At 40.0% G+C, this 15,297-nt stretch overlaps 1 protein-coding gene across 1 annotated transcript in view; it reads right to left on the bottom strand.

Annotated features, from left to right (window-relative positions):
• Positions 1-15,297, bottom strand: part of EFHD1 (EF-hand domain family member D1) — a 49,275-nt gene that overhangs the window by 21,973 nt on the left and 12,005 nt on the right. The window contains exon 2 of the mRNA XM_060241954.1: positions 2,258-2,405. Within this exon, the coding sequence (XP_060097937.1) occupies positions 2,258-2,405 (148 nt within the window). The remainder of the gene's footprint in view (positions 1-2,257; positions 2,406-15,297) is intronic.

A 15,297-nucleotide genomic window follows, 5' to 3' on the forward strand; every position in this document is an offset into this window, starting at 1 on the left:
TCCTCCCCCCCACCCGCTATTCCATGATTGGTGAAAGACCGAATAACCTGTTCTGGTCTGATATCCAAATTGGAGTGCTTTAATAAACTGCAGTTTGTTCTTTGCTGACAAAGAAAATCATTCAGATGTCACAACAGATTAAGGAGATCCTAAATCAAGGGTCTACCTCTAAATCTCAGCTGCACATGTGAAGGGAAGGTGGGAGGAAACAAGGAGGAACTCATGATAAACCAGGCTCATTCTGAACACTGCCCAAATTTCTGCATGGAGTTCCTTTGTGTAGCATTATTTCTTCCTAAGGCTTATTTTAAAATGTAGAGGTAGCAGTTTTAATTTCCTTTACTGTTAAATGTCAGATCAATCACCTCTTTTTATAGGTTAAGGAGATCCAGACAGACAGCAAAATGTTCCTGTGGTTTACTCTGCCCACATATAGGAAGGCGCCTTAAAGAGAGCTAGTCCATTGATTCATTTAGCTCACTATTTACTCTGATTGGCAGCAAACACTGGTTTAACTGGCGGTGACAGGGACAGAAACTGGAACCTTCTACATGCAAAATAGGGTACTCTGTGTCTAAATCACAGTCCTTTCCCACGCCCTGGCTAGGCCACAACATTCAGTGGACTGATCTTTTTTTTTTTTGCTCATGGATCATGCTATGGCCCATGAGGCATTTCACTATTTATTCACTATCAAAAGTAGTTTCTGTTTAGATTCCCTTGTTTAGATCACAGGCCAAACACCATTTCCTCCAAGTAAAAATAAAAAAAAGATACCCAAATGGCTTGAGAAGACGCTTTTTTTGCAGAGAGGAACTAAATTAAAAACAAACAAGATATCTGTAAATTTTTGGGGTGGGGGGAGAAAACATGGCTTAACAAGCTGATAGTATGATCACAAATCTGGAAAGCTAATAATCAAGGCCCAAATTAGCTGCCCCTTCTTCTCCATTCTGATCCCTTGTGGCATACTCACACAGCCTATTAATTTAGTGTCATTACATGTTTGACTTCAATTCAGTTTTGCTTCTATGAGGTTATGTGTGTCAAATGTGGAAATCTGGTTCATGGGAATTTCCCAGGGAGAAGTGACAGTAGGGAAGGAGAAAGGATGTATGCCCTCTCCATTCTTATATCAGCAGCAGAGATTCCCTTCTTGAATCACTCTGCATAGATTACAAACAAGCCAACAGAAATGATGGTGGACTTATCTTGTGGGTGGGAAACAATACCCACTTAGATTGCAGCACACTGATAAATACTAAATCTAGACACAATCCATGGTCTCATTCCTTGTCATAAAACCCAGCTCTGCAATAAGATATATGACAACGTTAAAACCAATAAAACTAACCAAAATAAACAACATAACTGATAGAACTGGAACAAGAACTTATGACAGAATCTAATGCAACATTCAAAGGCACTACTCTTGATAGTATTCAGTAGCACTAATTATATCAATTCTCTTCTTTTGTTGAATTACGACTTTTCAACTTAAAAACTGAGCCCTTGTAAGCTTAGACAGACAATAGAGGAATGAGACTTCTGCTAGCTCCCTCCTGAATCAAAATTTGATTATAACTCCAACCTTAAGTGTTCTATGTAGTTTTATTCATACAAAAAAGTGTTCCACAAACCCAAATTTCCTATAGAAATAAAAATGGAACCACTTCATTAAACAAACAATGTATTTTAGGCCTGATTTCCACATGATGCTGGTGACAAAAGCTGATGATCCTTTGTATTCACACAATGTCTCATTTGGAAGTGTAGATACCTCTTTGCAAAGGAACTACACATGCTTAGTTAGCATACTACTGTCCATAACTCACCCAGGCATGCTAATTTAGAACTCATGGGTACTGTTCCCTCTAAGTTGCAGAGTCTTGTGAGCAAAAATTCTACTTTGTGAGCTACTGATATTAAAGTTGTGAGCTGCTGCATAGATTATTGTGGTCTATGATCATCCTTCCTGAGCTAAGACAATAACAAGGAAGCTGGAGGCTAAAAATCTATCAGCTAGCTCACACTAACTCAGCTTAGAGGAAACACTGCTCATGGGTACTTTACACTGGCAGCAACCCACCACAGGCAAGTGCTCTTGCTCCACGAAGCTTACATTTCTATAAGACTTCAATGAAGGTGGTTAGAGAAACCCAAATTTAGAACAGGGAGAGAGCACGGTATGACAGCAAGCTTTTCCATTCTTACTCCAGAAACATTTTTGCATTACATTTCTCATACTGGATTTTACCTCACGGAAACTGAGTTTGCCATCAAAATCTTCATCTACTTCCTTGATCATGTTCTTCAAGCCCAAATGAGTCTGAGGGGCACCAAGCTTCTCCATCATTAGCTTCAACTCCATAAGGTCAATGTAACCATCCTTCCCTGAGTCATATCTAAACGGAGAAAGGAGGAGAGATACCAAGACATAAACTAAAGCTGACCAACAGGATGTAAAGGCAACAGATTATTCTCTACCTATAACATAGGCACTTCCAGGTCTTTTTTGTAGCAGGAACTGGAATAAGTAGGCCATGGAATAAGAGCCCTGTAAACTCTTGGAGGATTAGCTACACCATGGGTGTATGGTCTAATATGCAAAGGAGTTCCTGCTACAAAAAAAGTCCTGGGCACTTCTATTAAGGATATTTGGAAAATCATGTGAATTAGTATTAAGCATACTGTACAAGCTGAAAAGTAAAGTATAATAAAAGAGTCCAGTAGTTTCCAGCTATCATTTGGAACTTATCAAACAACCCACTATATATGGACAAGCATTACAAATAGGTAAATCTTGGGATTGCAATATTCAGTCAGTGGAAGCCAGAAACAGACAGATATAAGACAGGTACATTGGAGATAACTACAGAACATTACTGGTTATCACCTGCAACTCACAGTTCAAATCTGTCCAACTCATTATTAATGACCCACAGCCTACCATGGGTTCAATAACGTTTTACTCTTATAAGACTTGGGTGGCAGGTCTTTTCTTGCTTACAGATAGCCCCCTAATCTAAAGCAACTTCTCAATGTATCACCTAATAGAGACACAAACTCAGGAACTAGACTCTCCAACAAACCCAGATATCAACTTTGTCCTTGTATACACTCCAGTAATACAACAGCAAGATCTACTAAAATCAGATAGATCTCTGGCTCATTCATTTACTTGCTCACCCTCCAGTGTGTCAACAATATCCTTGCCTACATTGGACAAACAGTCCAGTTGCTAATAAAAGAATAAATGGGCACAAAATTGACATTTTAAATTCCTTGCCTACATTGGACAAACAGTCCAGTTGTTAATAAAAGAATAAATGGGCACAACATTGACATTTTAAATGACAATATTTAGAATCTAGTGGTGAAATATTTTAATTTTCCAGGGCATTTTGCTGTTGTCTTGAAAGTCACTATTCTCCTACAGAATTCAATGGGAAACAGCTGAATTAACATTCATCAAGAAGTTTAACATTATCCAACCAGAACTTAACAAGATCCTATTTCTTACCCACCATAGGTGCTAATATCATTGTGTGCCCCACCCCTTACAACTGTTAATTAGTTCAGCTACACCCACATATTTTTCTAATTGGATCATGCGTCTATATAGCATGGTTCACACAGCACTACACCTATTTTATGTTAACTCTATTTCACCTATCTATCAACAGTTGGGAGTGGTTGTAATCTATTCGAGGAGGAGGAGGAGGAGAAGGGGATGATGATGATGATACTGGATTTATATCCCACCCTCCACTCCGAAGAGTCTCAGAGCGGCTCACAATCTCCTTTACCTTCCTCCCCCACAACAAACACCCTGCGAGGTGGGTGGGGATGGAGAGGGCTCTCCCAGCAGCTGCCCTTTCAAGGACAACTTCTGCCAGAGCTATGGCTGACCCAAGGCCATTCCAGCAGGTGCAAGTGGAGGAGTGGGGAATCAAACCGGGTTCTCCCAGATAAGAGTCCACACACTTAACCACTACACCAAAGTGGACTGATTACCTTTGATTGGATATTGTTTTAAAGAGGTCTGCTATATCTCACCAACTTCCACCCTTCTGTTTCCTGAACCTTTGCGCACAAGTACTTCTGTCTAATAAAGTAATAATAATAATAATGAGAAATACTCTATACATCTGATGAAGTGTGCTCTGACACACAAAAAACTTACTCTGGAATAAATTTTGTTAGTCTTCAAAGTACTACTGGGCTCCTGTTCTCTTTTGCTCTGACAGATTAACATGGCTACCCATCTGAAAGTATAATGCAGTTCTTTTTTGGAGGAGGGGAGGTCTTAGTCAAACCCCCAACTTCAAGGCTGAACTTTTCCTTTGAAAAAGGCAGTAAGATACTCCTTTTAATGCTGTTCAGATTTATATATACTTCATTCAACATAGAGATGCTCCTGGAATTTTTGATATTTGTGTGCAACCATTATTTGGACAGAACTGTTCTAAATGAAGGCTATATGAAGGAACTTTGGAAAAAACAAAGGAAAGAGTTTTCATTGTGTCTACATTGCAGAATGCATTCTGAAGCAAACAAAGGAGGTCAAATGTTACTTGCCACAGCTTTTTAGTATTAAAATCAAATTAAAACTGCTATGAGGTGAGTAATCAAAGGCTGTAAGGAAAGAGGATGACCTAACATGAGATAAATTGGCTCAATAAAAAAAGCAATGACCTTTAGTTTGCACGACCTAAGCAAGGTTGTTAATGATAGGTCATTAATTCACAGGGTTGTCGTAAGTTGAAAATTACTTGACAGCACATAACACATACACGTGGCAGACCCTGATACATGCCATTATCTCTTTAAACACATAGTCATTTATCCATTAGAAGCCCATAGACAACAATGCTTGGAACAGACATAGAGAAATAACTTTTTAAACATTTCATCCTCATATAACATTGTTCCTATGGCAACAAAGGAAATGAACCAAGAGACTGCCCAAGTTCAAGGACAAGCTGCTGGGTCTAAAAACTTCAAAGATTCTTGGATGAAGCAGATTGTTTGGATCTCTTCAAATCTGGTTTCAGGCCTGGTTACTGGACTGACACAGTCTTGGTCACCCCAGTGGATGATCGGTACAGGGAGATGGACAGCACCTTTGCTGATTCTCCTAGACTTCTCAGTGGCTTTAAGATACCATCAATTACAGTATCCTTCAGGACAGCATTTTGAGGTTGTGACTGGGAGTCTCCACTTTTCAGTGGCTGCAATCCTGCATGGAAGGCAGGTTTCAAAGGTGGTGCTGTGGTCTGCTGCTCAGCCCTTTGGCCTTTGAAGTTCCACAAGGCTACATCTTGTCCCCTGTACTTTTAGCATATACTTTCATTGCGTAAGGCCATCAAGAGATTTGGGCTCGGTTGTCACCAATATATGGATGACATTCAGTTCTATCTCATGTTTCCAAAGAATCCCAGGGTGGCTTTGGAAACCCTGAACTGGTGCCTGGAGGCAGATATGGGGTGGATGTAGCCTAATAAAGCGAAGATTAATCCCAACAAGACAAAAGTGCTACTGGAAAGCAGAAAGCATGACCCAGGATTTAAGGTGTCATCACATGTTCTAGATGGAGTTGCACTTCCCTTGAAAATACAGGCCCATAGCTTGGGGGTGCTCCTGGGCCCAGGCCTGCTACTGGATAAGCAGGTGACAGCTGGTGCCAGAAGTGTCTTGTACCAGCTTCAACTGATTTGCCGCCTGTGGCCTTACCTGGGCAGAAAAGTTCTGGGCACTGTGGGTGCAAGCCCTAATAACATCTAGAACAAGGTGTCAAATGTGCAGCCTGGAGGCCAGATTAGGCCCCCAGAGGGCTCCTATCAGGCCCATGAGAGAGAGTGTGTGTTTGCTGGCTTGTTATGCCAGGACTTAACTGAGTGCAAATGGGCTTTGCCTCTCCCTTATCTCTGTAATTCATGTCTTCATGATCCAGTCTTTCTCAGCAGGAAAGCAATGTGAACTATTTAGATGAGGAATAACAAGCTGAGAGTGTGTGTCCTGACCAAGTTCACCCAGCACATTTCCTTTGTAGACTTGGGATTTTAATCTAGACTTCCCATATATGTAGGCTGATACTGACCACTATACATTGCTGTCTCTGTATTCTTGCATTGCCTTAAAGAAGCTGTAGTTATCTCTCTGGTGAAGACTGTAGTTTTGTTGACAAACACACAGCCCTCAGTCTGTTTCATTGCAAGCTGACACTGCAAGCTATTGTAACAAGTTGCTTCTAGTGCTGGAGAAGAACTTCACATGTTCTTCACCAGTACAAGAAGCAACTTATTACAAAAGCTCGCAATGCCCAGTCATTTCACGTTTTCCTCGGGGTCTTAAGCTCAAAGCATTGACCATGAGCTTTCTGTAATGAATGTCAATAAAGCAAAAGTAGGTTTGCAATTTACAGACACCTGAACAGCACACACAAGATTGTTACAGATTTTGATGCAATAATTCAGAACAAGAGATGTCAGTTCAGAGACTGTTAATATTGCAATGTTAAATAAAATATTTAAAAGCATGTTATATTTCAATTTTTAAAAATCTTTAATTATGTTTGTCTGTGTCATTTATAAAGTTTACTAGGAGCAAGGCCCTTTGTGAAGAAAAATACAATGGGTATTTACAACTTGTAATTTATAAACCACTCCTGATACTAAATTCACAAATGCTCATAATACAAACGCAGCTGGAAAAAGAGTTCTTTTCACTCCCCCCCACTGTCTGCTGTTTGAAGACCTTCATCAGCCTTTACCTCTCAGTGTTTTATCCTGGAGCTTCAGTACAACATTCAACAACTTGGATCTACGCATGTTAATTGCTCTTTCTGTTTCCAGCACGGTCTGAAACCGTGAGGAATCCCGGGCTGTGGTCCCTTACTCTCTTGGAGACAAGCGGTGCTGGAGATTTGAGAACTGCACCCAAGTTGCTGAACATAAGGGAGAACAGCAGGAAGGCAATTGCCTCTGAGGAACTGTACCTTATTATCTTCAAACAGCAGACAGTGTGGGGGAGTGAAAAGAACTATTTTTCCAGCTGCATTTGTATTATGAGCATTTGTGAATTTAGTATCAGGAGTGGTTTATAAATTATTAATGATGACTACTGCTATGCATGTATTTTGATAAATGTAGGTTGCATATACACTATATTGTGTAAAAGTGTTATTGTTATTCTGGTGTTTTTTCACTTATTATTCGCTTACATTGGAACCTGTTGATATTTACTAAAAAAACTTGCGGCTAACTCAAGATCATATCAGAAGGTGCATGTGGAGAAGTGAGGAATCAAACCCTGTTGTCCCAGATTAGAATTAACACTCCTAACCACTATACCAAAAGTGTTTGGAAACTTCAACTGGTAAAGAATGCTCCAGCGAAGATCATAAGTACTATGTCCTGTCTTGACCCATTTATACTGGTCCCTGATTTGTTTCTGGTCCCCATTCAAGCTGCTGGTGTTGACCTTTAAAGTCCTATACATCTTGAGACCAACACACAAGGACTGTCTACTCCCATACCTACCAGGCTGCTACTGACATTTCCCAAGGCTATACTTCAAATTTCCCAGTCTTCTGAGATCAGGTAGGTAGCAATCCAAGAGAAGGCCTTCTCAGTCATAACACCAAAATTATGGAATTATGGAATATCCTTAGGGATATTCTCCTGTCCCCTTCTGCCCCTATCTTCTGTCAACAGGCGAAGATTTATTTTGAGGGTGTGTGTCTGATTCTCTCAACGATCCCTTCTTCCCACCCTAAGTTTTAATTATTGTTTTTTCTGTGTTTTTACATATATATATTTTTAGTTTTGATTTTAATTTTTTAAATGATGCGTATTTAGCTGTTATCCACTTTGGTGGCCCTGATGGAGTTAAAAGGCAGAGTACAATTTTGTAAATAAATATATCTCAGGAAACCCAATTTTCTCTCCACCTACTTAGCTGGTGCTTGTGGAAATGAATTTTACTTGGGCACTAGCTAACAAAGGAATAATGCTGGAGAGCTGCCACTTCAGGCGATATTTACGGTGCTTCAGTCAAAACAAGCAGGGACATTTTGCAAAAGAAGCAGTAGCCCCATGGGTTAACTAACTGTACTTGGGATCCACAGTCATCACAACAAGTCTCACGTATCTGTCATTCTAGCACACAAGCAAGACAAAGCAGGGATTGTGAGAAAGTGGGTCTTGCCAGTGGTAGGCTGAGATGGCAAAGCAAGGCACTGCCCTTGCAGGACAATAAGTGTTCAGTGCACTGTGCCAGAGCCAGCCTTCAAAGCAGTTTCCCAAAATTGTGCAGCCTCTATAAACTAAGTGGTTACAGAATATTCAGTCTGTTCTCAATTCAGCAGGACCCAGGCAGCAGATGAGACAGCTGAATAACACAAAAGGAGATAAGGTTTCTTCTTTACAAAGTCCTGAGAAGTAGAACTAAGATTTTTAAAAAATATAGTCAGTGGGTGTGGGGTGAGTAAAGCAAACTTGTTTTTCCAGACCAAAAAGAGCCTGGTGCAGATTTCTGTAAAGTGTGAAGGTTGCATAATATATCTGGATTGCAGCATTTCCCACAAACAAAGAAGCTGTTTTAAGGCCCCATGTACAGCCATTCCAGACCTACACTGATTTGTCAAGAAGCTATGAAACTACAGAAAGAAGTACAAGTGCCTTGCTGAGTTTCAATGAAGCCTGCTATTCTATGTTCAGTGTTAAAGATGAAAACAGTCATAATACACAGTGTACACTGTCTCTTTGTTAATGCCTCCTTTGTTCATCAACAAAATGAATTACTAGTCAACTTATGTGAAATAAGTAATCAATCCTTCCACAAAATCTAGCATTTGTAGCTGCTCCTTCTGAGGGACTGACTTACATTTTCCTTGTAGAAAATAGACCTAAAAACTATGGGAAACTATTACTGGCAATAATATGCAACTGAAAAGTGCTAAGAACAACCATAAAAATTGTATCAGGTCTTATGTGCATGAATCTGAAAAATAAGTTTAAATGATTCAACAAGCAGCCAGTCGATAGAAGCCAAACTGGACAGCATTACCTGTTTCAGGTGGGCAGCTGTGTTGGTCCGAAGTAATAGAACAAAGCTGAAGTCCAGTAGCACCTTTAAGACCAACCAACAAAGTAATGTAAGCTTTCATGTGCTAAAAGCACATTTCATCAGACAATAGTATAGGATGGAATTAGCAGACCTACATAAATAGACAGTGGGCAGTGAATTGGTAAGCAAAATAATGAAAATGTTTTTTCTACAGAAAAAATGTTATTTTAACCCATGCTTTAGAGGAGACCAATGGAACATTAACAACGGACTCTAATTTATTACTCTTTACAATTAAGAAACCTAATGACATAGACATCAATCTCCAATTCTTACACTTACTGCCTTTGCTGTTTTTCCCACCCAGTCAATCCAAACAGATGATTATCAGATCCCAATTTGTCATTCTTTTAATTTGCTAAAAACATTTTCACTATTTTGAATACTAATTCACAGCCCACTCTCTCTATATAGGACTGCTCATCCCATCCCATCTTATCATATGATGACGTATGCTTTTAGCACACAAAACATTCTCAATAAAACTTTGTTGGTCTTAAAGGTGCTACTGGACTTCAACTTTGTAGCATTACCTGGAGGAGATCATCTTCCCTCAGAACTACCTGTTTATCTGCTGCTCTCTGTCTTACAAGGACCTGGGTGTTCCAGACAGCTTTGGGAAGGGTTCTGATGAATTGTTGCACTTTACATTTTCAGAAGAAGATATTCAGATTTCCGCTTCTTCATCCTAGGAGGCTCTAGGTCATCCTGAATTCCATTTAGCACCTATCACCAATCTACTCCTCATTTTAAAGAAAATTAAAAATTGCAGATTTAAGGTTCTTCCGACATAAATAAACTGAACCCTCACCACACACTTTTTAAAAACCATCCAATCTAATGAAAACATCTGTTCTCTTCACACAAAAAACAAGGTAATGGCTTTAGAAATAGAACGCTTAAGAAAAGCCACTGTTGGTAAATTTTGTAACCTGAACAAGAGTCACTGTCTTCACTATACATATGTGAGATTTGCACATAAACTCACTGTGCAGGCAAATAACAAAAGTCCAGAAATTTCTCTTGATTAACAGTGCTGGCGTAAACAACAAAAGTGTTACTGTAAATCTAAGCAATATCTCACCCAAAATTCAATAGGCAGGACTGCAAATCTGTATTCTCCTGTAAGTACTAACTGCGCACACACATTATAAACACCAGCTATGTTCAGTTGTCATCCTAAAAATTCACTCATCCGCATCTCCATTACCCTGCTCTCCATTTACTGCATACAAATGGCAAAACTACATAACCCCTGTCCTCATCAGTGTTTAACTAGCAGGGGTGTCAAAATCATTTGTTATGAGGGCTGATCTAACAGAAATGAGACTTTGTTTGGCCGGGCCATGTGTGTTCCTATTTAAGTTTAGGTAGTAAAAATATAAACTTTACAAAGGACACAAATACAATTAAATATTTTTTTAAACAAACTTAAAACATGCTTAAAATATTAGCACTTGTTGGGTCTTAAAGATGCTTTCTTTGTATTTCTCCCATGGGATCCAGGGAACTAGGCAAAGGAAGCTTTGGCTCTTTCCTTCTTTCCTCAGGAGACCGGGAAGGGGAGGAGTCTCAGCCAATAGAAGGGAGAGGCTTGGCTCAGTAGCTCTGCTGTGCGATTGAGAGAGCCTGGCAAAGCAAGCTCAGTCTCCCCCCTTTCCTCCCAAGGGAAGAGTCTCAGCCAATGGAGAAAACAGAGGTTTTGCTCTGTAGCTCCTGTTTGATTGAGCAAGCCTGGCAAAACAAACTGTGATGCAGAAAGGAGCAAGAGAGAGAGAGAGAGAAGGAAGCAGATGACAGCCAATTGCTCGGGGGCCTGATACAGCCACAGGCTGCATATTTGACACCCCTGAACTAGAGAGTTGAAACTGCCACTCCAAACCAGAGACAAGATCATGATTTAGTAGCTTACATTACAGCTTGAAATCTTACTTAAGTATCATCACTAATATACAAAATAACACTTAAATAGAACTGAGGCTGCAAAAGTAGCAATACAGTATTTGATAATGTAATATAAATATTACAGTACATAATTATAATAATAAATATACATTATGTTAATTTGTAATTATGTTAAGCAAAAGCCCATCTCCAATTCTTTCCCCAGAGACATTAAAAGTCATGAAGGTACACAAGTGAATCAACTGGAACAAACAACTGAAATCTACAACTTTTTTTTTTCTGAACATACACACCAAACACAGATCCAATGAGTTAAACAATTTAGCTGCCTGGTGTCAGTTCTGGAACCCAAAAACTGAACAAAAATGAGCACTCATGCCTATGTTAACTGTTCAAATAGTTGTTGCCCTTCTCAGAGCTTAGAAAACAATTGGTATGGTGAACAGCAATTTTCCTACAGCCTTTTCCTAGACAGAGCTCTAAAGGATCACTATAAAGAATAATACACAATACACATCATTGTTTTTTGATCACCCTCAACTTTATTGTCACTTTGACAAGGAAATAAAAGTGTTTTTTCACAAACACTGGCTTCATGTCATTGGAGATGTTTATCATTTATTCCTTGCCTTGTCTAAATGAGACAATTCAAGAGATGAATTATAATAGCACAATGTCAAACATCATGTCTATCCTACCAATGGGTTTGAAGCAGGCCTTCACATATTTCCTATGAATCTAGGGACCAGCCCCCAAATTTTATAGCCATATTCAAAGTGGGCCTTAGGCAAAAGGTCTTTCATATTACTCAGTACCTATTCATTTACACTGGAGAAGCTGAACACTGAACTTGGGACCTTCTGCATGCCAAGTAGATGCTGGACCATTTAGCCATGCTCCCTTTCCCATGAAGGCCACACTGGGAAGTGGCAGCCAGGCAACTCATGCAGGAAAGCTGCAACTGTGCAACTTGCCCGGAACATGTAGGAAGCAGCAACTCAATAACAAAATCTCTCTAATATTTGCCTGTATAATTATCTGTTGGGTCTGTAACTTGATGTTGTCAAGTGCTTGTGGTCTGTTCTTATACACAGTAATACTTCACTAAAATGATATTGCAACACTTAGAACCATAGAGTTGGAAGGAAACTCTGAGGTCATCCACCTGCACAATGCAGAAAATTCACAAATACCTTCCCCCCCCACACCCAGTTACCCCTGCTCCATTTCTGGAAGATAGCAAACCGCCCCCAAAACAACTTAGCACTGATGCAACTTATCTTAAAGTGTTAACATTAGAGAACAGAAACAAAGATCTGAATGGATTACAGCTGGCCTATCATCAGTTCTTCTCAAAAGACAGAAGTGGAGTTTTGGCCACATCTGCACATTGTCAAATGATGTCAGAAATTAACTGAAGCAGATTGCCTTGTCCAAACAAAAAAAGTAGCTGGTGAATGACACAATGATAGCACAGTAGCTAATTATGTGTGTGGATGCAGCACACAGGCAGAAGTTACTCAACCTTGGGCAACTCTATTTTAAGTGGCAAAGAAAGAAAGTTGTGAACATCTTTGTGCTAGCTGTAGGAGATTTAGGCCAAGTTTCCATTCCATCTAGGCCAGTTTTCCATACCTGCTGCTGGTATTTGGCCTATACAAGCCAAAAGGCTCTTGGTCCATAGCTTGTAGTCTGTGGCCCTGGGTCAGTCAGCCCAGGGGATCTACAACCAAACATGTTCTGAATTGTGCTGTATACGCTTTTCCTTTATTTGTCTAAATTATACTTTCCCCTTTTTTGTAAGCCACTGCAGTTTGTATTTTGAATTGTGATTACATAGGTGTAATGTGACAGATGTTTACTTTACAATTAGTATTTTTTAAAAAGACTAGATTTTGATTTGTGATCCAGTTGTAAGGGGATGTTATAGCCCAGTTGTACAAACTGCAGAGGGGCTTACAAAATACAAACTGCAGAGTCACTAGAGAGGAGAAAAATGGTATATATTTAAATAAACAAACAAACATTTCAAAATAGACATCTAAGCTAAACAGTTCCTGGAAGCAAGGGGACCGGATCACAACTCAAGGTCTTCACATGGGCTATAACATCCCCTTACAACTGGGCTATAACATTTCCTTACAACTGGATCACAAATGAAAATCTAGTCTTTTTTTTTAACTAATTGTAAAGTAAACATCTGTCACATTACACCTATGTAATCACAATTCAAAATACAAACTGCAGAGGGGTAGTAATATTAGTCTGGTGTAGCAAAAAGAACAAGAGAGTCTTGTGGAATCTTAAAAACGAACATTTACTGCTGCATAACTTTAAAAGACTAAAGCCCACTTTGTCAGTTGCAAGGTCTCTTAATTTGATGGGCTTATACAAGTATACATTAAAATAGACAACCTGTGTTACATAAGAACATAAGAGAAGCCATGTTGGATCAGGCCAATGGCCCATCCAACACGCAGTGGCCAAAAAAAACCCCCAAGTGCCATCAGGAGGTTCACAAGTGGGTCAAGAAACCCTTCCACTTTGCCCCCCCCCCCAAAGCACCAAGAATACAGAGTATCACTGCCGCAGACAGTTCCAATAATAAATTGTGGCTAATAGCCACTGATGAACCTCTGTTCCATATTTTTATCCAATCCCTTCTTGAAGCTGGTTATGCTTGTAGCCACCACTACCTCCTGTGGCAATGAATTCCACGTGTTAATCACCCTGTGGATGAAGAAGTACTTCCTTCTATCTGTTTTAACCCGACTGCTCAGCAATTTAATTGAATGCCCACGAGTTCTTGTATTGTGAGAAAGGGAGAAAAGGACTTCTTTCTCTACTTTCTCCATCCCATGCATAATCTTGTAAACCTCTATCATATCACCCTGCAGTCGATGTTTCTCCAAGCTAAAGAGCCCCAAGTGTTTTAACCTTTCTTCATAGGGAAAGTGTTCCAAACCTTTAATCATTCTAGTTGCCCTTTTCTGCGCTTTTTCCAATGCTACAATATCCTTTTTGAGGTGCGGTGACCAGAATTGTACACAGTATTCCAAATGAGACTGCACCATCGATTTATATAGAGGCATTATGATACTGGTTGATTTGTTTTCAATTCCCTTCCTAATAATTCCCAGCATGGCGTTGGCCTTTTTTATTGCAATCTCACACTGTCATGACATTTTCAGTGAGTTATCTACCACGACCCCAAGATCTCTCTCTTGGTCAGTCTCTGCCAGTTCACACCCCATCAACTTGTATTTGTAGCTGGGATTCTTGGCCCCAATGTGCATTACTTTGCACTTGGCCACTATGAACCTCATCTGCCACATTGACGCCCACTCACCCAGCCTCAACAGATCCCTTTGAAGTGCCTCACAATCCTCTCTGGTTCTCACCACCCTGAACAATTTAGTGTCATCCGCAAACTTGGCCACTTCATTGCTTACTCTCAACTCCAAATCATTAAGGAACAAGTTAAAGAGTATGGGACCCAGTACTGAGCCCTGCGGCACCCCACTGCTCACCGTCCTCCACTGTGAAGACTGCCCATTTATACTCACTCTCTGCTTCCTATCAATTAGGCAGTTTTTGATCCACAAGAGGACCTGTCCTTTTACTCCATGACTCTCAAGCTTACTAAGGAGCCTTTGATGAGGAACTTTATCAAAAACTTTCTGGAAGTCAACATCTATTGGGTCCCCATTGTCCACATGTTTGTTCACCCCTCAAAGAACTGTAACAGGTTAGTGAGGCAAGATCTTCCCTTACAGAACCCATGCTGAGTCTGCCTCAATAACTTGTGTTCATCAATGTGCCTACTCATTCTGTCTTTGATAATGGTTTCTACCAACTTTCCTGGTATTGAAGTCAGACTGACTGGCCTATAATTTCCTGGATCTCCTCTAGAACCCTTTTAAAAGATGGGGGTGACATTTGCTACCTTCCAGTCCTCAGGAATGGAGGCAGATTTCAATGAAAGATTACATATTTTTGTCAGGAGATCCAGAAGTTCAGCTCTACACCATGGAGCCAAATGACGAAATAGATTTTTATGCAGCGCACTTTTATACAGTGCACAAATAAACACAAGATCGAATCAGGGTAGGAGTAACCTTTGCCTTTAGGAGACTAAAGGCAAAGGCAGTCCCCTGTGCACAAGCATCAGTAGTTTCTGACTCCAAGGTGATGTCACATCATGATGTTTTCAAGGCAGACTTTTAACGGGTGGTTTGTCATCGCCTTCCCCAGTCATCT

Source organism: Heteronotia binoei, chromosome 6 (assembly GCF_032191835.1).
Source record: "Heteronotia binoei isolate CCM8104 ecotype False Entrance Well chromosome 6, APGP_CSIRO_Hbin_v1, whole genome shotgun sequence".
Taxonomy (NCBI): Eukaryota; Metazoa; Chordata; class Lepidosauria; order Squamata; family Gekkonidae; genus Heteronotia; species Heteronotia binoei.